Source organism: Diadema antillarum, unplaced genomic scaffold (assembly GCF_040938485.1).
Source record: "Diadema antillarum isolate AM-2024a unplaced genomic scaffold, OU_Dant_1.0 scf00000001, whole genome shotgun sequence".
NCBI classification, from domain to species: Eukaryota; Metazoa; Echinodermata; class Echinoidea; order Diadematoida; family Diadematidae; genus Diadema; species Diadema antillarum.
Genome location: NW_027270890.1, coordinates 124532 through 152019, shown reverse-complemented (window position 1 = coordinate 152019; position 27488 = coordinate 124532). Strand labels below are relative to the sequence as shown.

Here is a 27488-nt window from a genome sequence, read left to right as displayed (position 1 = left end):
GGCTTGAAATAATTATGTGCTGTGATAAACATGAAACACAGTCCTAATTATAATCACTACTTGAGGTATCGTTCGTATGTCATTAGAGTGTCCTGCGTATGTTCCAAGAATGAATGCTCTCGATTCTGCAACAAGAAACTAAGAGGAAACACAAATGTGTATGTAGCACTGATCTCTAGAGAGAGTTCAGTGGTATGATAACCGCAGGTGTCTATGGAAGGACTGTCGAGAGAAGACCGTAGAAACAGGAGAGTAAAGGAGGTAAATCAAGACACACATTCGACAAAAGAATAATGAAAGTGCCTTGATTTCAGTAAGGTAGTACGTGTAATTATTGAGAATTATAAAGGATAATGTCACTCATTGTCTATATAGGCTAATTTAAATTCAAAGGCCATGATGAAACTAACTTTAATAGAATTGATATTCATTTCTCGATCAATTACATTAAAAATAAATGAAAAAAAAAGATATTCATAGAAATGCGGTTTTAGACGAATAATAGCCTTGGGAGCGAGTTTTAAGCAAACAATGGAAGTCAATTTGTACAGTTAAAGAAACAAACATACACATAATTTTCAGCAATACCAGTCTCTTACTGTGATGTACGTTGGCGTGTGAATCAACTCTTCTTACATAATAATCATTTTGTTCCAATATTTTGCAATTTTCAGCAATTTTTCAACAGTATTCAACAGTGTGTGTGGTTACATCACAAATCTCTAACCTCCACGCTCAGCGTTTCGCGATTTGCAATCGGCATGATTGGTGAAATACTTGTAATTGTTATCCTCGCCACACAAGAAATCATGTAGTCTTGTTTTCAAAGGCCCTCAATCTGTAGCATGCGCTAGTCGTGAACGAAGATAGCCGAAGCCGGAGGCATCAGCGCGAGTCCTCTCACGGGCTTGCCCATATTATGTCCTTTCGTGACGCCCCTGCGCTCGCTTCTCTTGCAGCAACTGCAGGGTGAGGGCCTTTGACACAGACTAGGGACCAAAAAATAAGTTGTATTCAATATCATTATAATCTCTGTTGTGGAGACGCAACACTGGTGCCAAAGCCTTGCCATACGCAGCAATGTTCATGTCAATGTATAGTGTGAAAAATAGAGGCAAACTTTTGTCTATACCCAGTTATTATCTGATTTACATCGTATTTTTTCACCGATTCATTTCATTCTTTACTGTGCTTCACAGATTTAGCGTCACGCCTGTCATATTTGGTTATCGTAATGAGTAAAGAATGTTTCAAATCTTTATTGTTCTTTAGCCAAAAAAATATTCATGTGATTACATCGGAAAGTCGTTGAATATTTTTGTCATTGGTTGGTTGGTAATATTTTTCAGCGACGAAACTTCTTAGGCCTGCATCTTGAGACTACCGAAGTCTGACGTGCAGCTATAGAAATGCTGCCCTTTAATGATCTGTTTTGTCGCTGCTTCAAAATTCCAACGGCGATATGTTTTCTAAATTTAGTTATCCATCAACTCATTCCTTCCAGATCTTATATCTTGTAGAAATCGTCGAAATCGAAACCTATCCTCGGGTTTTCTTGATATAGTCATGTACTAGGCTCAGATCTACTACACAGGGTGCGAATGTGCTGATCAGATTTTAGGCCCAATCCATCTAGGTCAAAGGTCATTTTGACATTGAACTTCAAACGGCACATTCCGCTGTGGCTTCTTATAGGAATGTTCCATGTAGTGTGATTTGGTATGAAAGTTTGAGATACAATGTATCACAATCCGGTGAATTACTCGAGTACGATGTTTTCCTTGAAAAGCAGTGTTTCGTAAAATCGATTGCATGAAAAAAAAAAACAAAAAAAAACGTGTTGACGTTACTGATATATTTCGGGACTGCTATATGAAAGTGAGGAGACACGAAAAGAAAGACGCATGAAGTGATGCAATATGATAGGGTTTATTGCCATTTGGTCTACTGTCAACCTCATCTAAAGCCCGTTTGGTCTAATCCTCACTTGGTCTAATGCCCAGTTTGGCTAATTATCATTTTCGTCTAATAACCAGATGGTCTAATCGCAATTTTTTCTCCTTGGAATTTTCCCCATTTGGTCTAGTAAACTGTGGGGATTAGACGAAATGGGCATAGCCCATCTGGAAGTAGGCCAACTGATAATGAGGCTAAGTGGCAGTTGGACTAAATGGTCATTAGACAAACTGGTTGTAGACGAAACGGGGTTAGACCATGTGGGTTGAGACGACGTACATGGCTATTTGATGAAGCGGGGGTAGGCCAAGTAATTACCTTTGACAAGTAGTTGTGCGGAAAGGTGCTAAAAAGGTGAAAGGAAAAATATGAAATTAATGAAAATTTGATACGAACCTCATGATCAGTGTCACATTTCAAGAATGCACATTCAAATCAGTTTGTGATTTTCCCCCTCGGCCAGGGGGGCATTTCATGAACCTTTTTGTCCGACAAAGTTGTCGGACAAATTTGTTCTAAGCCAATCAAATGCAAAGATTTCAGTAACTTGCAACAGTTTGTCAGAAAAATATCCGACCAAAACGGTTCATTAAATGCCCCCCCCCCCCCCCCGAGCGTCCTTAAGGCTTTGCGCAAAGTCATTTTGTTGCAAGAACGAGGATGCGACCCTCGTTCTGAATTCTCCTTAAAAAGGAGAATCCATCTTGTCTATTATGCTATAGATATAACATGGATTTTTGTTTTTGTTTAGATAAAGGATGAATACATTCATTTACGTAGATGGGTTAGTTTGTTAAATGTTTGTCGTTGTCAATAGTTATCACAATGCTAAGGTAAACACGAATTCCAGTGACTCCTTTGCAAACCACCATTATGCCATCATTAGATTCCCATCCGACGTTAATAATTTTAGGCTTTCGTCTCTCCCTCCCTCTCTTCCTCCCTCCCTCTCTCTCTCTCACTCTCTCTCTCTCTCTTGATTCCTGAATGACATATATAACGATTTATGGTGATTGTGCGTAATGTGTATTGTACATAATGTCAGGTGTGTATTATAATGATAATGTATCAAGTGCATAAACACCCATTCATGATTGCGTGAGACATGGATGGCACGATTATTTACTTTTCCAGAAGATTTTGACAAGAGCTGGTATCCAATTCACATGCATGCTAAAACTCGCGAAGGCACCGTATGCAAAACAAGAAATGGTGAAGCTTAAGTTGTCAAAACTCATATAAGGCGTCTACATTGAAGGAAGGAAAGGAGACTGTACTTAAATTGGCCAAGGTACAATGTTCAGTATCATAAGGTGAGGTGACTTGATGCATCTCCGTATAAGTCGCCTTAATACTTCTCCAAGCTGCCTTCCCAATTTTCCGTCCTAAGACAAAGCGCGAACGTAGACCTATATTCCTATAAGCCACCTTTTCAGTGCAAGTGAAATTCCATAATAATTGAAAGAAAGATATTATTCAGAGGGGTGAAGGCTCAAGTTTGAGTTTCTTCAGTTTGTCTCCCTCTACAAATGAAAAATTGACTCGAGGAGACGGCACGGTTCGTAACCGCAGTACAAAGCCGTTTCAAGGCAGCTGTGCGTTTATCTCGCTTCAAAGGGCTTCTAGAAACAGGTTTCTGGAAACCTGTTCGGAAACCTGTTTCGGAAATCACAAATTTGCAGTTTTCAAAAAGGCTTACCGAACCCCATAATCAAAACAGCTTTGCGTTTATCATCTCCAAAAAATTCCCTGAAAGCCGTTTGGAAAACATGTTTCTGCCGAGAAAAAGACTTGATAAACGCACCCATAGTTCCGAAGGTCGTACCGTGCATGTATTGGACCTACTGACCTCTACCAATCACTCATAAAATCGTAGGGCTATATTGTTTATCAATGTCAAGCACATACTCACATACCAAACATACCTAAAGTTTCTTCCAAATGTTTCCATCCTTTCCTTCTTATCTTTTTTTCCTCTCGGCGTGCCCGTCACGGTGAAAGCACATTATCCAGGCCTCTGCAATCACTTTATATGGAGTTTCAGGAAGACTTCCCCTCTAAATGGCCCAATGGGAAGTGATGGAGACTCTGTGACAGTATACCAACTTGATGTACGCAATGTAAAACTGTTGACTGTATGGGACGAGTTTGTTTTGTTTTGGTTTGGTTTGTTGTCTTGGTTTTGGCTACGGTCTTTGATATACACTGTATTGGAGAGAAAGTACTCAATCTTATCAGGGTCTGCCGACTGGTAAGCACCAAGATCATGACCATGCTCTTTCGCACCACGGCTTTTTTCGCCGTCGTTCTGGTGGCCGCCAAGTGCGGATTGACAGCGGCGAAAAGTATCCCCACGCAGGCGACGCCACCAGTCACCGTGATGGAAGCAGCATCCATCATGGACGAGCTGGCAGTCCAAGAACCCGAGAGCAACGCGAACGAAACCCAGTGCTTAATATTCCTGGAGGAATATGAACGGCTCGCCATGGAAGTGTACTCGTTTTCTGCGAGCAAAGCGTGGATATACAACACCAACATTACCAGCTACAATAAGGAGCAGATGGTAAACCTGTCTAGTTTCGAATGTTTTCATTTATTCATACGAAAGCTGTCCGATCTAAATATACATCTTTGTATAGAATGAACAATACTGTGTTCTGGTTAAATGATGTTTTTTTTTTTCTCATGCAAATACACAGTAATAATATTGAATGCAACATACTGGCGTAGCCGGGGGGGGGGGGGGCTATGGGGGCAGTCGCCCCCCCCCCCCCCCCCCCAAGATTTGGACTGGGGATTTGCGAGGCGGATACAGTATACTTTTATGAATGCACATGAAGCGGGTCTCCTTTTCAACCTTTCATCAAATAAGATCATAATTTTTTGAATATTTCACTCAAAGTGTGCACCAGATCGCTGAATTTCAATTCAAAATATGCAAAATCTGTCGTGCTGGGGAGGGGGTATTCCCCTCCCAAACCCTCCCCCTCTGTGCCTCTTTCCCTAGCCTTAGTATACACTTTTTAGATTTATGTGACACAAAATTATGAATAATTCTGAGTGCACAAGACTTATCACTTACATTCCGAAAACTCAAAGTTCCCTCATGTACAAGGGGAATTTCCCCTTTGAATCGACCCTTTCCTCTTTCCTCCCTCAGTCCCCCCCCCCCCCCCCCCACATCAGTTTTTTATCATGATTTCCCAAATATTCCATCAAATATGCGTATACGAGATATCTCAATTTCAACCTTAAAAAGGCAAAAGCTCCATCGTACTGGAAGGTTGGAGATAACACTCGCCCACGCCTTCTCCCTGCTCGCCCGCCCCTCCCCCCCCCCCCATGCATAGAAGTGTGGCTACGCTTTGAACATAAACAGTTTTCCAAATATGACACAAAATGTGTGCACCAAAACGTTTAACTGCAATTAGAAAACTACACAGAATCTCCTTCCACAGACTTGCTACACTTCTCTTCTGATTGAAAAATTTCCAGATATTCCAACAAAAGTGTGCGCCAGATTGTTGAATTTCAGTTCAAAAAGCTTAAAAGTGGAAAAAAGGCTCCCTTGAATATGGGAGTGAATATGGGAGAGGTATCTTGCCGCGCTTCCATTGCTTGTTACCCACTTTAGACTTAGTACATTTTTGGGAATGACATTTCCGAATTTTCCACAAAAAGTGTGCTCCAGATCGCTTTATTTCAATTCTTAAAACGCAAAGTCTTCGCCGAGCGGGAGGGGGAATACCCTTCCCCTAAGCTCTTCCTCACTAGACTTTGTAGATACACACAGATGATGCACATTCGGAATAAGAGCTACATTCCGCGATTTTAACACTTTGATGAAAAAGTATTGCACCAAAAATTTGTTCCAGATCGCTGACTTTAAGGTCTGAAAATGCAAAATCACCTTCGTGTGGGAGGAGAAATGCCCCTTATCTACACCCTCGTGTGCATGCTTTTTCTGCTTGATTACTGAACAGACAGCGTTCATGATATTCAGTGTAAGAACTAATACAACACGTTTATTCAAATGATACCATTTTGTAGCCACAATGTTCAGTGATAATTGACATGAAAGTATATTGCTAAGTGGGACTGTTTCAAGTCGATAAAACACGCAAAAGCAAGCAAAAACATGCATCAAATTGCACCATTTGCAACATCAAAGTGCAAAAAGTTCTCACCACGTGAGGGGGGACACACCCTCCCTTTCCCCCTCGCTCGCTCCGCTTGCTCGGGCTCAGGCGCGTTAACGATATTCAGAGTATTAATAGAAAAAGTTCATTTAAATGATACCATTTTATATATATATCATAGGCAAATTGTGCAACAATAATCTACACTAGAATATACAGCCACCTTAAACAAGTGGGACTGTTTCAACTCGTTAAAACACGCAAAAACATGCATCAAATTGCACCATTTGCAACATCAAAATGCAAAAAGATCTCACCGTGGGAGGGGGATACGAATTCACATTTTTGATATGAAGAAATACATTTTGTGATATCACTAATTCCAATTTGTGATGTCATTAATTTACATGGAATTTCAGCACTTATCTTTCGCAAAAAAAAAAAAAAAAATCATTTGATTTCGAGCATTAGTTTTGCGCAGGAAACCACTGTGAATTCGAGCGTTAGTTGAGCGCAGAAATACACAGGGAATTCGAGCATTAGTTTTGCGCTTGAATTCAACACTGAATTCGAGCGTTAGTTGAGCGCAGAAATATTCGGGGAATACGAGCGTTAGTTCAGCGCAGAAAACCAACGAGAATTCGAGCGTTAGTTCAGCGCAGAAATACAAAGGGAATTCAAGCATTATTTTTGCCTGAAATTCAACTGTGAATTCGAGCTGTTAGTTGAGCGCTAAAATACACAGGGTTAGTTCAGTACAGAAAATCGCTGTGAATTCGAGCATTAGTTCAGCGCAGAAATACAAAGTGAATTTGAGCGTTAGTTTTGCGCTGAAATTCAATTGTGAATTCGAGTGTTAGTTGAGCGCTGACATACACAGGGAGTTTGAGCGTCAGTTATGTGCAGAAAATCGCTGTGATTTCGAGCATTAGTTTAGCGCAGAAATACAAAGGGAATTCGAGCGTTAGTTTTGCGCTGAAATTCAACCATGAATTCGAGCGTTAGTTGAGCGGTAAAATACACAGCTAGTGAATTCGATTGTTAGTTTTGGCTGAAATGCAACTGTGAATTCGAGGGTTAGTTTAGCTGTTCTGAACATTCCTAACTGAGATAATGCGAAGGTTCTTATGAAATACTAGGTGTTTCAAAAAACATTTTCCACTTTTGATTCTTAATAACCAAAAAACTGTATATCAAATATCATTGTCATTGATATCAGCGATAGCTGAATAGTGTACAATTTGGTTGAAGGTGGTTTGAATATGAAAGCATAAATCAGTTTCATGAAATCTATGAATAAGTTCACAGTAGGTTCCAGATTTTGCTCTATTTTCAACCCTCTGTACAAAATTTCACTTTGCACAGGGGTCAATGGGTGTGTATGGGAGTGTGTGGTTAACACCCTGACAATGGTCCTGAACAATAGCCAGGGTTTGGATGCTTCATTATTTATTCATGAGAAATTCCACTATCACAACTAGTCTTTATTCAGCCTCTGGCAGTATCTGTGTAAAGTCAAACGCCTGCCGATACTGTTGTTGAGTCGTGACAGTGCTCTCCCTACTTCTGAAAAACGAAATTACAATGAATACCTTCTGTTCTATCGTAAACATGGTGACAGGAAGCAAAGAGTATACACTTGTGTATCATGGAGCCTTAAATCAATCTACTGTGAAACAAATCCCCCTATGATAAATGCTGCTGAACTCTTTACCAAAAAAAATGATCTCTTTTTATCGAAAAAGCGAAAAATTTGTTAGACTATTCAATCAGTAGACAGTTGTATTAAAATGAGGAACTTTAGATAATTTATTCTTATTTATATCCCAAATTTAGTGATATGTGAAGCAAAATTTGAAAACGATTGCCAGCTGGAACGAAATGTGATGTTTGCAAGCACTTTACCGTGCATGAATTCAGACTATAGTGCCCAGGGCAATCCACATGAATTATTGATTAAGCATTCATGTGCAAGGGAGCAGGAGACTGACGCCTAGTCAAACAGGTGGTTCAGGCATGTCCATTGTTCAGGGCCATTGTCAGCACACAGTCACATACACATCATTGGTTCCTGTGCAAAGTTCAATTTTTGTACAGAGGGTTAAAATTTGACCAAAATCTGAAACCTTACTTCAAAATCAATCTTAGATTTAATGAAACTGATTTATGCTGTCACGTGCAAATCACCTTCAAACAAATTGTACACTATTCAGCTATTACTCATATCAATGACAGTTTTATCGAATGAATAGTTTTTGAACTATTAATGATCAAAAGTGGGAAATGTTTTTTGAAACACCTAGTACGAAAGAGCGTGTAATTTTAAGAAGGATTCAACGTTTCTCCAAATTCATGAAATTCTTCCGTCGAGATGTTTTCATTGCAACTGATTGACAAATTGCCCTACATCGACGTAAATAAGCACTGAATTGATCAGTGTTTTAGTAGTAGCCATGATAAAAAATCATGGGCGTACATACTCGAGCAGGATTCGAAGCTACGACCTCCTGATCACCGGACAGGCGTCATCTCCACTAGACCACCGAGCTTTCGCCCGACAGCAAGTGTTGGTTCTAATCCTTATAGCATGCAGCGGGTACTGCTTTGTTATTCAAATTCATGAAATTCTTCCGTCGAGATGTTTTTATTGCAACTGATTGACAAATTGCCCTACATCGACATGATTTTTTATCATGGCTACTACTAAAACACTGATCAATTCAGTGCTTATTTACGTCGATGTAGGGCAATTTATCAATCAGTTGCAACGATTCAACGTTTATTTGATGAAAATTGGTTTTCAAATAGCTGAGATATAAAAAAAAAAGGATAACAATAAAAGGCGACAGGCCACGCCTTTTATTGGGATCTCTTTGTTTCACCTTGTTTTGGGATATCTCAGCCATTCCAAAACCGATTGTCATCAAATAAACTTTCGATACCCAGAATTGCATGCTCTTCGACATCTCATAGAGTGGTTTCTGAATATCTCGCAAAATGTTAAAAGCTAAATCCTCACCTCAACCAGACCTGTACAGTCCCTTTAACAGATTGTATACCCAACACTATTGGTCTTAATGGATACACCCCATTGTTCTGGAGGAGGGATTTTTGAGGAGTGAGAAAATGTCTTTAGGAGAAACACGTCAAATATATCGTCGGCGTTTTCACGAACTGACGCTATTTCGATTTTGGTCAAAATTTTCAAAATCGAGATATTGGTACCAAATGAAAGTGCTTTCAAAACTCTACCAAATCCCAAAATTTTAGATCACAAAATTAATTATTCTTAATTTTATCAAAGAAAGAAAAAAACGACGGTACTCGAAATATCGAGAAATTGAGAAAAAGGGGTTTCACGAACCGACGCAGTAAAGATACGCCGGTTCGTGAAACCCGAATTGCTAGGGTGAAGAGCAATGCGGGTTTTACGAACCGTCGCAGTTGCATTATTTTGAGCTTTGTTCAACTTACTGGCCTAGAATTAGGTTTTGGCCCTAATCCAGATCTCAGAGTGAGAACCAAACCATCTGAAAGATGAATGACGACCTAAGCCAGCCCACTGTCCACGAGTGAAGTGAATGGTAAGCTATAATCCTATTAAAATCATGCTCAAAATAACAGTTTCAGTTGGACTACCATAACCATTAATTGCGGTAGAGTGTAGTCCCATGTATTCAATCGCGTGATGCTTATGAAGCCTAGTCTGTAAACGCCATCCAATTTCAAATTAGATCCCAAATCATATTATTTATAGTTTCTTTTCAACTTATGTCGTTACTTCTGAGACTACTGAGTACTGTAGTCGTAACGTCTGTGTGCAAGACATGCAAGATGTCAAAGTCTCGAAGACACTCATGGCTATGCCTTGACTTGAGTTGAAAATGAAATCATGAGATTGACAAAGTAGGCCTACTAAACGAAAAAAAGTAAAAAGTCTAAAAGTAAAACTCAAAGGAAGAGTAAAGAATAAAGTTAGACATGTTAGACTTTAACTTTCAAGTTTAACTATTAAGTCTAAGTTAAGACTTTACTTGTAATGCCAGTTACTAAAACTAAGATCTGTTGTGTTCGGTACCCGCGCGGTCAATACCCCCGGCGCGGGTTAGCAAACACAATGTGCACTAACGATGCCTCGCTAGTGTTGGTGGCTAAGCGGGGCAACTTAGCTACTTATAAACTACTAAAATACAGTACCTTATCTACGTCTTACCTTAACAAAACTTACTCTACCACTACTATATCTACTGCTCCGCTCACCTCGGTAACCTTGAGGGTCTTGCGTTGCTAAACCGGCTGATGGCTGATGATTAGAGAATAGACTCGGGAATAGACCTCCGTTCGTATCAGCATTCATCCAATCAGCCCTTAGTTGACCAATCACGGTGCAGGATGGCAGCCCCCCAATTTACATAAACCCCGCCCCGACTGACCCATTAACTAAATAGGGGTGTTCAGCCCTACAACCAAAGGATAAACCCAATTTGCCACTACACTCCCCCCCGTCCTATAAAAGAGGAGACGCTCGGGGGTCTCGTCTTTAACGTGGGTTCTCTGGTGGAACTCGCGGTCCCTTTGGAAGTCTACAAGAGCTTCCAGGGCGCTCGACAGTCCCGGGAGAGAACTTAGCCCAAGACGGAGACAGCCCACGGTTCTCAACTTATAAGAACACCCCAGGTGCCTAACATGTGTATATCTGCGGGGGCTCCTGAAGGGGTCGGGTAGTCTGGGCAAAACTACTCCCGAGTCCCTGTGGAAGGCCTCCCGCCATGTGTTCCCTTATCTTACAACTGATTAATTTCCCAAAAACCACTAAAATATTAACCCAAATTTCTGCACCCCACTATCACCATAACAAGTGATACTCCCTTGGGAGTACCCTTCAGTATTCCAACAATAAATGTGCCCCACCAAATTGAACACAAAGAACTAACCAAGCACCCAAGAAAATGACTATCAAATACAAAACCCCCAAGAATGTATTCTTACTCAAAACTGATAGGAGAGAGTGCAGAAAAGGGAAGCGACAAGGAAAACACCAAAAACCTAAAAAATAAACAGTAGGCCTTGCTCCGGAGCTTACTCACATTCTATCACTCTGCAAGCATATACTCTCAGGCAGCCTAACAAATCAGCTCCACTGGCTCCCCTCAGGTCAGCGCAACTGCTTCTGACTCCCCTCTCGAGGTAAGAAGGCAAATTGCAGCGCAACACCAAGGGTGGTTTCAAATGAGGGGCATCTGCCTCCAGAAGCAACCGCTGGAGGGGAAAGAATCCGCAGCGCTTACTGGGCCGTGAATCCCATTTGGGCAATAGCCATGGTATGCCCAAAATAGCACTCCAGGAATGCCTCCATCCATTTTCGAACCTGAGCAGTGAAACTGGCGCAATGATACCAGTGGATCCATGTGTTCGGTGGACAGTGCTTCTGCATACAATCCCTGCACTGCAGGTACACAGCTCCCCCTTCGGGATCTTCCCGACTGCATCGTGCATGCAATACACGCACATTCCCCATGGCTCCAACTCTCAGGATTCTTTCCAGGGCACCCTACTGGATGATCCCATGAGAATCGGGGACGGAGTAGTCCAGTCCCAGCCCGCTGATCCCCGTGACGTGTGCATCTTTAAACAGCTGATTTAGCTGATAAGATTGCCAGTCTGCGACGATACCAGCGTGCAAAGGCTGGATGCCCACTACTCCTTGCCACCAGGCGTCCTCCAGTAACACAATGCTGGAGCATGGGTCAGGGTCACAGTAACTTAGGACTCCACTAACCACACTCCTATGCACCTTGGGTAGGTTGCCTCCAACCTTCCCCAAGAATGGATCCAGTCCTTGTACCCTAAGGAAGCGCTCCATCCTGTCCAAACAGGCATGGGAATCAATGACAAAGAGAGGGGAGGCTACCCCTCTGACCGTCAGAAGGTGTGAAACCCAAGGGGTCCGTGTGGCTGGCGTGCAAGCGAATGCTGGCTCCAGCCCCAGAGCCACCTCAGGCCCTTCCTCCTCAGCCCTAGGTTTGTCCCCCTCCCTCGCATCGCTCCCACACTCCACTGGAACAGATGGAGAGCCCTGGTCTTCTGGGCTACCTTCCAACCCAGGATCTTGTGGCATACTGGGAGAGGATGGAGGTCGCTCCCCACCAGCGAACTCCTGTGGAGGTGGGATAAGCTCCACTGGAACTTTATCCAACTCCCCTTGGGGAGTCTCCTCCACCTTGAGATCCACTAATGGGAGGATCTCACCACTCCCGCCCACATGGTCTTCAACCATCGGAACTGCGGGGGCCGTGGCCTTAGCGCTTGGCTGGGCCGGCCGACCCACAGCTTGAATGGGGGCCACATGGCCACGGGGCTCCCTTGGGTGCTGTCCCAGCCCAAGGAACTCACCCCATTGGCGGGTGGTTACCTTTGTAGCAAGGAACCAAATCACCCTCCGGTGGATCAATGATGCACGAGAATTCGGTGGTCTTATTGTGAACTTCTCGGGGACATCCCATCCATGGCGATGGGCCATCTCCTGCATCTCATTGATCACACCCCCTGAGGCCACTTCCGTGGGTCCTTCCCATTCGTTTGTCACCTTCTCCAATAGGACGTCAAGATCGGCACGTCCAACGATGCACACCGCCAGGTACCGGAGCGCATTACACCTAGTCTGGTGCAAAACATCGGGCTCCCACCCCTCATACCCAGGGAAGCGGAAACAGTCCGGTAGGTGACTGGCCAAGTGGCGTCTCCCGTTCGATACGTGCTTACCGCAACCTGGAACGAAACATGGGAACCGATTTCTCCGCCCAGGCAATGAGGTACGTCTTGGCACCGATCGTTGATCCCCTTGAAGATGTGGCCTTCCCCCCGCGCTCCTCGGAGGCTCAGGACCAGGAGCAGGAGCAGGAGGCTGTTGTCCCCTTCGGGCAGAGCCTGCACTGCGCCCTTTCCTGCGAGCTTTCCTTTTTGTCCAGGAGCCGCTGAGGGGCGTCACAGAGCGTGGACGAGGGGCTGCCTGCACCTCTTGAGGCACCGGAGCCATTGCAACTGCGGCTGCACGCCCACCAGGAACGTTGCAAGAAGGAACCTGATGGGGAATATTCACCCGGATCCACTCCTCGCTGCGCACAGGCTGGCATGCCAGCTGCATCGCTCTCACCCACCACCTTTCACTGCAACTCATAGCCAGCTGGTACTGGGCCTTGATGAGCGAATCGACTCCCACCTGAAGGTGGAAAACGGGCTCACCCTGTCCCTGCACCAGCAAGACCGGGTCTAATAGCTCTCCCCGGTGGTGTCGGACCCAAAGGCACTCTAGAAGGGACAATTCCCCCAAATCGCGGACGTCCGCCCCCTCTCCCATTTCCTGACCTCCATTCCCCCATGAGGAGTTGGGCGGGATGGGGATGTTCGGTTGATCCACATGGACCAACCGAACCCTTTGTTCGGCGTTTACGTCCTAAGACTAAAGGGATGCTCTCCTCTCCGAGTACCAATGTGGAGTCCCGGATGTTGATGTTTATTTCCATGCTACGCAGCAGATCCAACCCCAGAAGCATGTCGCCCTGTATGGGTGCCACGTACAGGTTGGATTGGAACTTGGAGGAGCCGAGTTGGAGATCGATTGGGCCGACCACCATCCCACTCATCTGCAAGTCCTTGCCTGCTGTGTTCAGTTTGACTGTCTTCAGACATGTTGGTTTCGGGTCAAGTGACTCGTAAACCTCATCTGAAATGATAGAGACCTCCGCCGCAGAGTCTACAATAGCGCGGAGATTGCGGTTTCCCACCTCTATGTCTACGCTAAATAGCGACGATTGCAATAGGCACACCACGACCTCCTCTGCAGTGGGGTCTCTCGTCATGATCGCTGGATCCGTCACATCAGGGGCGTGGTTCTCCTGAGTCGACTCTGAGTCAGGTGGGTCCAGCTCTTCTGTGTCCCTGACAAAGGATGGAGTACATTCCTCTGCCAGGCCCGGATCCACAACTTGATCTAACAGCCAATCTGGTATAACTTTCTCCTCACCCCTCGAAGGGTGTGCAGAAGTCTCCCCTGAGGAAGCCTGCTCTGCTCCCTCTTCGGGGGGCGGGAGGACCACTCGAGGAAAGGAGGCCCCTTGGGCTAGGGGAGCCGGTGCTTCTGGAAACAGAGATTCGCCCTTCACGGTGCGGTCCTGTTCCGCAGCACGCGAACCCCCTACCTCCCCTTCGACTCGAGAGGCGCTCAGATCTGCACGAGTTACTAGAGGCCCTGGGGATTGTTCACCCTCCTGAGGCCCCCCTTGCCGCGCGAGGTCGGGGTCAGCTCGGGCCAGAGGTCGACCTCCTCCTCCGGCCCGCTCCCGTTTGACTCCACCTCGTCATCTAGCATCATCAGCACCCTTCCCCCTGTCGTCTCGGGGCAGTCCCGCTTGAAGTGGCCCAGCTCACCACAGAGGAAACACCGACTCTTGGACGGGTCAAAGAGCGCTGGTTTGATCGGGTCCTTAGGTGCCGGATGGGGGAGAGAAGCACTAGGCCGATCCGCTGCCTCGGGCTCGGGGGTCAACTTCTTGATCATGGAGTACAAGGAGCGGACTTGTGCCTCCAAATATTCCACCCGCTTCTCTAACCGCCTATCATGCACATCGATTCGTTGGACCGGTTTAGGTTGAAAAACGCGACAGATGTGTGCGTCCGAGTCTAGCTCTGCGTCTGCGCTGAGCGTCGTGTGTTTTACGTCCTTCCGGGAGCGCCCATGTATCGCGCGGTGAGTGTGTTGGAACCACTGGACCCGTTCCAAAGCTTGGTCCAGGGTGCCAGGCTTCATAGTAAGCGCATGGAACCCAGCCTCCCTGTCCACGCAGCCTTGGCAAAAGCGCAGCGCCTGCTGCCGCTGCAGCTGGTCAGGCGGCAGGCCTGGGAACGCGCGCGCACCAAGATCAGCAACCCGGTCGGCCCAATCCAAAATGGACTCGTCCGCCGATTGCTTCGCGCTTCCGAATTCCAACTGCGTCATCCCAGGATGTTCATAGGACCCAAAACGCTTCGCGCATTTCTCAATTAAATCGAAATACTCCATATGGGGCTGGGCAGAGGTTAGGGCCACGAAAAATTCACTGGCCTTTCCCTCCAGACACCAACACAGCTGGTCCTTGCGCTGTGTGGCGTTCCAACCGGACGAACGCGCGTAAGAATCAAACTTCGCGTGGAAAGCCTGCCAGCTGCCCTTACCATTAAAAGTAATGGTCTTAGGCATCGAAGCCCACGCGGGTCGCGCAGTGCCATTCACACGCTGGCTTGCGCGCTCCTGAGAACCTCCCATCCCCTCCCATCGATCGGGAGTACGGCACTCCATGCGCGCGTCATGAGCTGGGGCCCCAACTGTATCGTAGGCGCCATAAGGAGGGACCGGCCGGAAACCAGACCGTGGTCCTCTTCCCTCTGGACTGCCCGGTGACGCGGGAGTCCCACCACCCATGAAATCGCGCGGGGTACTCTCCATGCGAGGGGAGTCCCCCACAGCGGAGAATGCCGGCCCGCGGGCAGACCCCAAACTAGCGTCAACCTGCGACGGTGCAGGGCGAAAGTCGAACCGGTCGAACAAGTGCACCGCATCAGGCCAGGAGGAGAACAAGCCAGGGGAAACTCCGCCACGCTTGTACCTCGTGTCCATAATGCGATAGACCACCTCCCGAGCCAGTCCTGGTACCCTGCACAGCTCTTGGTACGAGCAGGAATTAATTAAAATCTTGTTCATAGCCATGACTATGCAATACTACTAGCGTCAACGAAACAAGCAGTGCTACTAATAAAACACCTAACTTTAACACCTACACTGCTAATACGCGCAATGCACTGAAACAACAGCGCAAACACCTAAGACAGTAGACTTATACTGTCCCTCTAACAAACGCGAAATGCTAAAATACAGTAGCGTATACTGTTCATGTGACAGTACACACAAAATGCTACAGTATGATAGTCCCCATATCAAAAAGCAACTAAAAGCTGAATAACCTGAACTATGTGTGAGTGTAGGACCGCAGTAGCCTATACACTAAATAAAATCAACTTTGTGGTAGACATGCGCTACCGACGCGTAATACAGTCTAATCAAACTTCAAATGTGGTAGATTTATACCCTAGAAGTAAGTTGCTGACTCGCAATAATCGAACAATTAGTAAATATAAACTATCCTGTAAATGCGGTCGCAAATGAGATCACGTAGACCACAAAAACAAATGACAATCGAAATAGCGCGTCAGGAAGGTAGTCTAACGCGTCAATAACAAACTGTACCCCTAAATCGGGATATAGCCAATACAATGCCAAACTATGTGGTTGACTTAAACCACAAAGCGGATGACCGCCTACAAAACACAGATGTGTGGATGTATTACACACAAATTAAAATAATAATATAACTTATGTGCCAACCGGCAGTAGACTTATACTGCCTGTGCGACACAGAATCAATTTACAATAAGATGAGTGTGCGTCTCCGCAGTAGATTTGTACTGCCTATCGCCACTCAAACAAAAAGAAACAGGGCACTACTCAACGGTAGGCTTGTACTGCACGTAAGTACACCGCCTATACCATCAATAAGTGCACAAGAATGCACCGATATATGGGCGTAAACAGGACGCAACGACTAAATAACAATGCTGTTGTCCACGGTAGACTTATACGGTGGATAGGTGCACTGTTGATATGCAATGAACACACTAATCCGAAAACATGCAAGTTTAAATATGCAAAGAACAGTACTACTCGTAACGGTAGACTTATACCACAAATTATACTGTCGATATGCTAAAAATCCACTTACAATATGTATAAACAAGATTTAAATGCGCACCAGTAGTGCACGTGACAGTAGACTTATACTGCCAAGGCACTGTCGATACACTAGTAACGCGCAACAATGACGAGCATGAATATCGGACTGGTAAGAACACGCAGGGCGCCCCACTACGCTTGCTAACTTACCCAGTACAGCAACAATATATCCGCGAAACAGCGCGAAACTCTGCTGCGGGCTAAGTAATTATAGCGTGAGGCTGTACCCGAATGTGACAAACCAGAGACACTAAACTACAAGGCGCACTCCGATGTGTATCAGCCTATACAAACACCAGTAAGCCACTAGTACGCTGATCACAACAATGTACTGGCGTGCGTACACTGCAGACTTATGCGGTGTGAACGCAACCGTACAAAATAGAATAACTGTATAGGATAGCACTATATCGTAGCCTTATACGATAAGTGATATGCGCGAGCAAACAATGTACCCTTCGTTTAAGACTACCGGGGCACCAGAAAAAACTCTAACACAAATCGTAAGAGATAATGCACAGCACCCAACACTAATATGGAACTCAATAGGAGCTGCACTGCTACGATGGTGGAGCTGTGCTTACCCGTGTGGACAGGCCCCTACCCAGTTAATCACAGTAGGTCTGTGGGTGCACCGTATTGAAAACACGATCCTACTACACCGAAACAAGTTGTAACAGACAAAAATACCTACGAAATGGTCACAAATTAAGCTGCGCAACCTTGGAGCCTGCTTGTGCAACGTACCCTGGTACGTCACAATCCGCACTGTGTTCCTAGCGGCCCTACCCGAAACGGAGTCGTAGTGTTAACACTTCCCTGCTATGAAGCTAGGCCGTAGTGTAAACACAACCCTGTCACGGAGCAATGGCTGGGCAGTATGAACACACCCCTGCTATAGAGCAAGGCTACGTGTAAACACAACCCTGATAGGGAACTAACTCAGAGCAGTGTGAGCAGGCTTCTGCTATAGGAGTAGGTTGGAGCAGTATAAACACACCCCTGCTATAGAATTGAGTCGGAGCCGTATGAACACACCCCTGCTATAGAATTAAATCGATGCAGTATGAACACACCCCTGCCAGATCTATAGGAGTGAGTCGGAGCAGTATGAACACACCCCGCTGCACCCCTGCTATAGTACTACGTCGGTGCAGTGTGAACACACCCCGCTGTACCCCTGCTATAGGACTACGTCAGCGCAGTGTGAACACACCCCCTCTGTACCCCTGCTAGTACGACGTCAGTGCAGTGTGAACACACCCCCGGTACACGAAAACTAACAATAACGGAACGAACGCTCTAGACCTAACAATGTTACGTGAGGGATGCCCGGAATGAACAACACACGCAACTAATTAACGGCGCCGAGTAAACTCGACTTACATACGGTACACAGACCCCCGAAACTAAACAACGATAGGACCTGGTCCTAATATCACACACCGTGCACACAGTACACACAGAACGCGCACTGAGTGCAGCACTGCTATCCCCCGGGTCCTAGTACTAATCACCGGCAAATGCAGTAGCAGCGAACCGGCACTAAACCAGTGCGCAATAATGCTAACTACCTGCGAACCCACCGATGTAGATCTAGATACCGCAACTGATCACAGCTAGCCAGTGGCTACTGATCCGTAATATAATCAAGTAATATATAAATCACTCAACAAATAAAAGAGAATCACGTACCTCGATAGGATCAATCACTGGCCGTCACTGCACTGCTACCGCTGGCTTGCAGTGTGCAAGCGGAGACAATCAACAGACTCTCACACACACACACACAATCGCAAGTATACACACACAATACCGACCCTTATTGGTCCTGGTACAGAAAATCAAGTAGCAAATTAACTAACTGCAGCGTTGTAATTAAATCCGCCTTGTAGATTTCGATCACGTATAATAAAAAAATTGAGTTTACCCACGATTGCAATCTGATATTCTTCACCTTCCGAATCACTATCCATCAAAACACCCAGTCACACACACAATCGACCGTAGCAATCACCAACAGAAAGAAAATACAAGACAACCAATCACCAATGTAATATCACATGCACTGACACAATCACCGATACTCGAACACACCGCACTCCCCGTAACAAAACTTGAGACCTGAGGACCAGGACCGCTGCGCACTAAAGAGCACGCAACGCTATGAACACGGTCCCGGACCACCGCCAATAAGTTTGCGAGTACGGAATCGCTAAGCAAAATACGCCAAAAAGATACCAGAACAACGGCTCGAAAGAGGAAAAGTGTACAGAACACGAAAAAGACAAAAGAGAATATATACGATCGACAACCGAAGAAAAACCCAGCACTCGCGCTAATCCCAGGTCGCTATAAAAACAGACAACCTGAAAAGAACGAATAAGCTATGCGGGGCAACCCAGCTGTATGACAATGCACGAACGATGAAGTGACACACAAAACCCGTAAAGTGAAAATCACGGCACACGATAACATAAATATTAACAAGATCGTTTGATACAAACGAATAAAACGGACCGTCGGGGTGTCCCCAAGTTCGACGCGACCGATATGGCTCAATAGCCGACTACGCCAGTGTTGTGTTCGGTACCCGCGCGGTCAATACCCCCGGCGCGGGTTAGCAAACACAATGTGCACTAACGATGCCTCGCTAGTGTTGGTGGCTAAGCGGGGCAACTTAGCTACTTATAAACTACTAAAATACAGTACCTTATCTACGTCTTACCTTAACAAAACTTACTCTACCACTACTATATCTACTGCTCCGCTCACCTCGGTAACCTTGAGGGTCTTGCGTTGCTAAACCGGCTGATGGCTGATGATTAGAGAATAGACTCGGGAATAGACCTCCGTTCGTATCAGCATTCATCCAATCAGCCCTTAGTTGACCAATCACGGTGCAGGATGGCAGCCCCCCAATTTACATAAACCCCGCCCCGACTGACCCATTAACTAAATAGGGGTGTTCAGCCCTACAACCAAAGGATAAACCCAATTTGCCACTACAGATCAGCTGAAGTCTAAGACCAAGTCAAAACACAGAGTCTATAGTCTAGCTCTAGATCTACATCTAGACTAGTGGTAATAGTAGGTAGAGTCCACCCATTTTTTCCCCCAATTTTTACTTGTCCATTCCTGAAAAAGTTACTGGTCAGTGTCCAACAGTGATTTTTCCTGGTCAGGGACCGTCGGACCAGTGCCAGTGTGCAGCGTTGGTGTAGATGTCATCTATGACAGTATGTGGTCTAGTGATACTACCTAAACACTACGAGTAGTACTCTACAGGTTAGGTGGCTTTCCTGTACAGTGCAGTGTTATAGTATACTTGTGAATTCAGCCCTAGTACCGTACTGTGTGTAGATATGTGACATTATGTCTAACGTTAGTTCGAGTGGAGTACCTTTGAAGCACAGCGGTGGGGCTTTTTTTCCCTAAAACTTGTGAATGCGGCCCAACCAAATGGCGTTTACATATTCATGCGTGATTGATAGTGATACAGTAGCGCTGTCGATTTCCACAGCATCCATACATAATCTTTTGTCCTTTCTTCTTTCCTTTTTTTCCCTTTGTTCTTTCACCCTTTTTATTCTTGGAATCGAAGGACTTCTAAGAAATGTCCCTCGACTGATTTAACCAGGACTCTTGAGTCCTGGTAAACCTAACCTAACCGAGTAACCGTTAACATTTGTTAGGCCTAACATAACAGTAACACTGACTTAGCCCTGTATTGACTTTGTCTTTGGCCGACTTTACTGAGATGGCGAGTCTAACTCTTTAACGTTAGTCTAAACGTAGTCGTTAGATCTGTCAGTGTCAGTGTCACCGGTTATTGTATATGGTGCCATCTCTAACGTACGTTAACAAGTTGATGTTAGTTATCTATGTCAACTTACTGAGTCAGTAATAGTGGTACTGTCATCCTGTTGGATATCGCCGCAATATCATCCGTGACGTGTTAATTTCGTGTCACAAAGACAAAAGTTGCCAAGATCTAATAGTATTAGATGTCTAGATCTAGATGTAGTCTAGATCTATAATATAAATTTTGTGAACCACTGGTAACTTAAAAGTGAAAGGGCTAGACTTCACTTAGTCTATAATTAGACCAGACATTCATGAGGCAAAGGCCTATTTAGTAGATCTATTCTTATTCTATTTTAACGTCAATTCCTACTAACTCGCCACGTGTTATTCCTAAGGCCAAGGACTTCCGGGTTAGTGATTTTTTTTTCTCATAAATACCAAACAGCAGACGTGTTTCATTGGCATTCTTGTGCAGACTTCATGAAAATATGTGCAGTATCAAAGAAATATGATGCACATGACAATGCCAGTGTTTTATAGGTGAATGGTTAATACCTTTAAAAGCTGAATGATAATGTAGAGTCTAGGTCTAATTAAGATGTTACAGTCTCTGATAAGAAACAGGTTTGATTGTCATAGTCTGTTTCCCAAATGCAGGTACATGTAGTAATATTCAGCTATTTCAATGCAATGCCTTGTTTACAAATACATGTAGATTTATATTCATGTGAATGATAATTCAATTTCTACATAAGACATACCAAGTGCTAAACATAATATCTTGCATCAGTAAAATGTGTAAATGAAGAGACAATTTGAATATGCATCAAATACGAACAGCAGCATTTTTTGACATTCTTTGATCCTGCATAGTCCTACCATTTTGTTTTATGTTTAATATAAATAGAGCAAAATAATTTCAACTTCAGTTTTGTTGGCTGATTTTTTTTTCTTCTCAAAATTAAAGTTGTATCTTGTGCCATGATGTTTGATTTTAATCAAAAGTTCTTAATTTCTTTTCTTTCAGATGACTGGTGCCATGTAGTAGCGAAGAACTGGACTGTCTCAGAAAAGAAAAGGAAAAGTACAGGGTCGTGTACATCACCAACGGATGTGAATACAATGGTAATGTAGAGTCTAGGTCTAATTAAGATGTTAAAGTCTCTGATAATAAACAAGTTTGATTGTCGTAGACTCTCTCCCAAATGCAATTAGTAATATTCAGCTTTTTCAAAGCAATGCCTTGTTTACAAGGACATGCAGATTTATTCATGTGAATAATAATTTAAATTCTACATGAGACTTACTAAGTGCTAGACATAAGATCTTGCATCATTAAAATATGTAAAAGGCGAGACAATTTGAATATGCACCAAAAACAGCAGTATTTTTTTGACATTCTTTGATCCTGTATACCGTTTTGTTTTATGTTTAATATAAATAGAGCAAAATAATTTCAACTACAGTTTAGTTGGCTGATTTCTTTTTCTCAAAATGAAAGTTGTATCTTGTATCATGATGTTTGATTTTAATTGAAAGTTCTTAATTTCTGTCTTTTCTTTCAGATGACTGATGCCATGCAGTAGCGAAGAGCTGGACTGTTTCAGAGAAGAAGAAAAAAGTACAGCGTCGTGCTGATCATCAAGGAATGTGAATACAATGGCTTAGGAAAGAAGACAATCTACAGATAGGATAGAAGGGAGAAATTGGGATGAAGGGCGACAACATAAGGACGGTATATCTACAGTGAAATGTGATTGTAAAGTGGAAACATGAAAGGAGATCCTAAGATTGAAGGTGAAAACAAGGCATTCCATTCTGTGATGTCGTAATTACAATTTTGCTACACTTTAATAACACTACAGAGAGACATTTATATCAAGGAAAGCTTCATGTGGATATGGAATGTTAGATTTTTTTAAGTGTTCATTGGTATGTATTTCATGATAATAAATCTTGAAGGTTTTGTGTGGTAATCATAACCTTGTGATAAATCTTGATAGATTTCCAAGTGCACATTGGCAATATTTAGATGATGCTGTAATCAGATTAAGTTCTATTCTCCTTTATTCTTTTATTTATTATTTTGTTGTCTTCAACCCACTTTGAATGTGTCACGTATGATTCTTATAAACATGGGAACATGCACTCCATGTAAATGATAGGACTTATAACAAATTGACATAATTATTCAACCATCACTAGACAGTTCTGTTATAAGATGTTCTTTATCTAACTAAAATTGTAAATTATGATACGTGTATGTTCCCATGCAAACTCACAACAAAATACAGAAATTTGATTTCTTTTAATAATAATTCATTATGTCTCTAAATTTACAATTAAAGAAAGTGATTGCAATAAGGATGTCAAACATCGTATATTAAAATAATAGATTATTCATTTGTCTCCATCCGTAGTAACGCACGCAACTGCAGTGTGCAGTTTGTAGGCTGCTGTGAAAAAAAAAAAAAAAATCACAGGCAGCCCAAGCAGGATTCGAACCACGACCTCTGGATTACTAGACCAGCGTCATAACCACTAGACCACCGGAGTGCCCTGGCGCTACCTTTACACATGAATAATTAAGTATAGAAGGGCTTGGGGGCGCTTCGAAGTTTACTGCTCTTATTAAATATGTACATGTCATTTGCAACTCAACTAAAGATGATTAAACACACTGAAACTCTTACTTTAAATGATATTCATAATCTGTTTTTTTTTTCTTTAATAGCTTGGGATGTACACTTTATACACTGTATCGGTCTACATTTCGCCTACAATATGGAATTCTTTACTTCGAGACGTTTGTTTTTAACAAACAAAAAATTAAGAGTCCTTTAAAGGTGCTGTAAAACAGTGGTGTTTGTTTGTTTGTTTGTTTTTTGGTGGGGGGGGGGAGGGGAGTCAAATTAGCCTTGGCCCCTCTCCGCCGTCTTTTTTTTTTTCCTTTAGCTGCATATTTTTTAGTCATCACATGAAAATTCGTCTGCATCCACCCCGTAGTTTTGCTGATGACCTTTCTTTTTAATTATTTTAGCCACACACAATTTTGGCTGAATTTCCCCAACCCTCTTGTGAATTTGCTAGTACATGTACTAAAACACATTCTCAGAATGTGTTTATAGTACTGGTGGATTAAGGATTCACAGGGAGGGGGGGGGGGGGTCGGCCAAAATTTCTCTTTTCTCATATGGAACAAGCCTTCGGGGCGAAAGGCTGATATTATGGGCTTTCTACACACATTTTTAGATGCTAATTATTGGTTAACATGAGCATGATCATTTATGTTGTGATTAATTTGTTTCCTTATATATGTATGACTTCTATTAGAGACTTAATTGGCTTGGCACTCCTTACATCGACCTATTTTAGACACCCATTTCCCTCTCTCTCTCGTGCTTTTTCTCTACTGTCCTGTGAATAGTGTAACTACATGTACATGCAGTACCTCTTCTCTTTTGTATGATATACATCAAGTTTTTATCTGAGCATATGGGTGTTGCAGCACTCTCAAGCTTCATGCACATGCAGCAACATCTTTGTGTGGTCATATACATACATGTAGTTATGCTTGATATATTAATTTGAGAATGTTATTCTTTCTCTTGTATATGTTCCGTCCGCACTCTATAGATGTAAATGTACGATGTAAGATTTGGTGTGCATGTTCGAACTGTGTTCCTCTTTTTGTGAACACACAAGAACTGATATAATAATGAACTTGAATTACACATATTCTTGAATCTTGATTCCATCTCCATTTGCCATTAGATATGTATTGATTTATGGAGCTCTTCCACAATTGTTATCCTTCCCATTGTCATTACTCATCTCTGAATAATTCAAATTTGATATTCTATTGAGGACCTATGTTTCTTCGATTACATAATGTATCTCTTCAATATATTGCTGCAAAAGGCATAATAAAACATGACCATTATTATATATTTAAAATGAAGCTTGAAATTCTGATAGTGTCGATATTCATGTATTTTTAGGAGTTTATCAGTTTCGAAGAGTGCATGCAGGATGAGTTTATGTTTTTATATGATCAGGTGCAGCTATCATAGAATCTGTTGAGCAGGAAAGAGAAAGATGGAAAATGAGGAATTATGAGTGAATTTGCATGCGAGCCAAATGACAATAATGACACTGATAAAAATTGTGACAAAGTAAATGTCACAAATATGTGGAATAATAAGAAATAAAGAAATTAATATATTATTTCAGAGAAAGAAATAACAGAGTGCATGCATGAGTATGAAAGATGAGTAAATACAAGTAATTATTATTGACTGGCACGTCTTTTTCCCAAGATTTAGCGGTATCCTTCATCTTAGAACAAACATTCATAATTATTATGAAAGAAGTGAACTGAATTTGAATTAAAAATAATGTGAAAAAATGAAAAAGTAAGTTAATTAAGTAAAAAAAAAAAACAGTAAAAAGTAAAAAATATGAAACACAGTATACCGAATACATGTATTACCAAATGATAGATGTCCAAATGCAAAAGTGTTAAATAATAATATATCCACAAAAAAAGGGGGGGGCAAAGAAATCTTTGGAACGATCAACCACAGCTATAATAACAATACATGCGTGTACTAAATGAAGATGAAAACAATGACAACACTCTTTTTAGAACAATTAAGAGAAACTGGCTTGTATTATCATCTTAATTATCACTAAATGTATTGTAATCATCACAACAATCATTACATGACAATTAATTTCAATTAATAAGGTTATTGTTGATAAGCAGGTATAGCCCTAATAGTATTTGTATGTAAACACATACGAAAATGAAATAGCGACGGTTCGTAAATACACGCGTATTGCACGTTACCTATTGTACAGGCCCTACAGCGCGGGTCTCACGAACCGGCGTAATACAACTTACGTCGGTTCGTGAGACCCGCGCTTAAGTACATAACCTATGGTGCGCGCAAGAAACGATGGATTTACGAACCGACGCAGTGAGTTTGAAGACAGAAATATCGTAAATTTTTTGAATTCACACTAAAATTACACTATGGATAGGAAGAACAACTTCCACTCTCATCACCCTGTCAAAATTTTCACACACAAGACAGGAAAAATCATTGAAAACGTTGTCTAAAACTTGTGAGATCTTTAAACGCGATTTTCTCAGAACTGCATTTTCGCTCAAAAACGAAATAGCGTCGGTTCGTGAAAACGCCGACGATATATACCTTGATGATCATTTAGAGAATGATGGATGTGTAAGTTTCTCATATATATCCCTTTATTTATTTGTATTTCGAACATTGTTCTAAAAAAAAGTTAGCAGTAGTATACAGTCCATTTGTATATCAGCTCAAAACTAATGTTCCAATTCCCTGTGTATTTCTGCGCTAAACTAATGCTCGAATTCACAGCGATTTTCTGCACTAAACTGACTTTCGAACTCCCTGTATATTTCAGCGCTCAACTGACGCTCGAATTCACAGTTCAACTTCAGCGCAAAACTTCGCTAGAATTCCCTTTGTACATTTCTGCGCTAAACCTATGCTCGAATTCTCAGCGATTTTCTGCACAGAACTGACGCTCAAAATCCCTGTGTATTTCAGCGCTCAACCAACGTTCGAATTCACAGATGAATTTCAGCGCAAAACTAACGCTCGAATTCACTTTGTATTTCTGCGCTAAACTAATGCTCGAATTCACAGCAATTTTTTGCTCTGAACTAACGCTCGAAATCCCTCTGTTTTAGGGCTCAACTAACGCTCGAATTCACAGTTAAATCTCAGCGCAAGACTAACACTCGTATTCCCTTTGTATTTTTGCGCTAAACTAATGCTCGAATTCAGGGCGATTTACTGCACTGAACTAACGCTCGAATTCCCTTTGTATTTCTGCCCTCAACTAACGCTCGAATTCACAGTTGAATCTCAGTGCAAAACTAACGCTCGAATTCCCTGTGATTCACTGATATCAAATATTCGAATTGATGATATCAATTGTTCAATTTGTGATATCACAAAATGGAAATTGTGATATCAGAAATTCGCGTTTTTGATATCACAAATAAGAATTCTCGATATCACAAATTCAAATTCACAAATTCAAATTAGTGATATCATAAATTTATTTCGTGATATCACAAATTCGAATTTGTGATATCAAAAATAAATTTTGTGATAATAATTACGAATTACCGTTGGTTTTTCCCGTGAAACCTATTTTTATACCAAGAATTCGAATTTCTGATATCCCAAATTCATTTAGTGATATAATAAATTGAATTTTTGATATCACGAATTAGAATATTTCTTATATCACAAATTGAATTTGTGATGTCAAGAATGGATTTTGTGGTATCACAAATTCGATTTCTTGATATCACAAATTAAGTTCATGTGATACACTTACGGGAATTTTTAATATCAAAATTTGAATTCTAGATATCACAAATTGAATTCTTGATATCAGAAATTTGATTTTTTATATCACAAAATGGAATTCGTGATATCAGAAATTAGCTTTAAATGTTAAAAAAAAGGCTTGCCATACGATCTATATGCACCCCCTACAAACACACATGTATGTAAACTTGTCTTCATTCATCATGTGCATGGAAATCGCGGATCTCTGTTTTTGTTTGTGTGCCTTATGTACTCTGATTAGGATGTAGTTGTATGTGTGTGTGTGTGTGTGTGTGTGTGTGTGTCTTTTGTGGGTGGGGTGGGGTACATGTGTGTTCATTTTACTCCTAAATGTGGAAAAAGTGAATGGTT

At 42.6% G+C, this 27488-nt stretch overlaps 1 protein-coding gene across 1 annotated transcript in view; it reads left to right on the top strand.

Annotated features, from left to right (window-relative positions):
* The first annotated feature begins 4343 nt into the window (after positions 1 to 4343).
* LOC139726860 (angiotensin-converting enzyme-like) overlaps positions 4344 to 27488 on the top strand; it is a 46089-nt gene continuing 22944 nt past the window's right edge. The window contains exon 1 of the mRNA XM_071637890.1: positions 4344 to 4519. Within this exon, the coding sequence (XP_071493991.1) occupies positions 4355 to 4519 (165 nt within the window). The 5' untranslated portion in view covers positions 4344 to 4354. The remainder of the gene's footprint in view (positions 4520 to 27488) is intronic.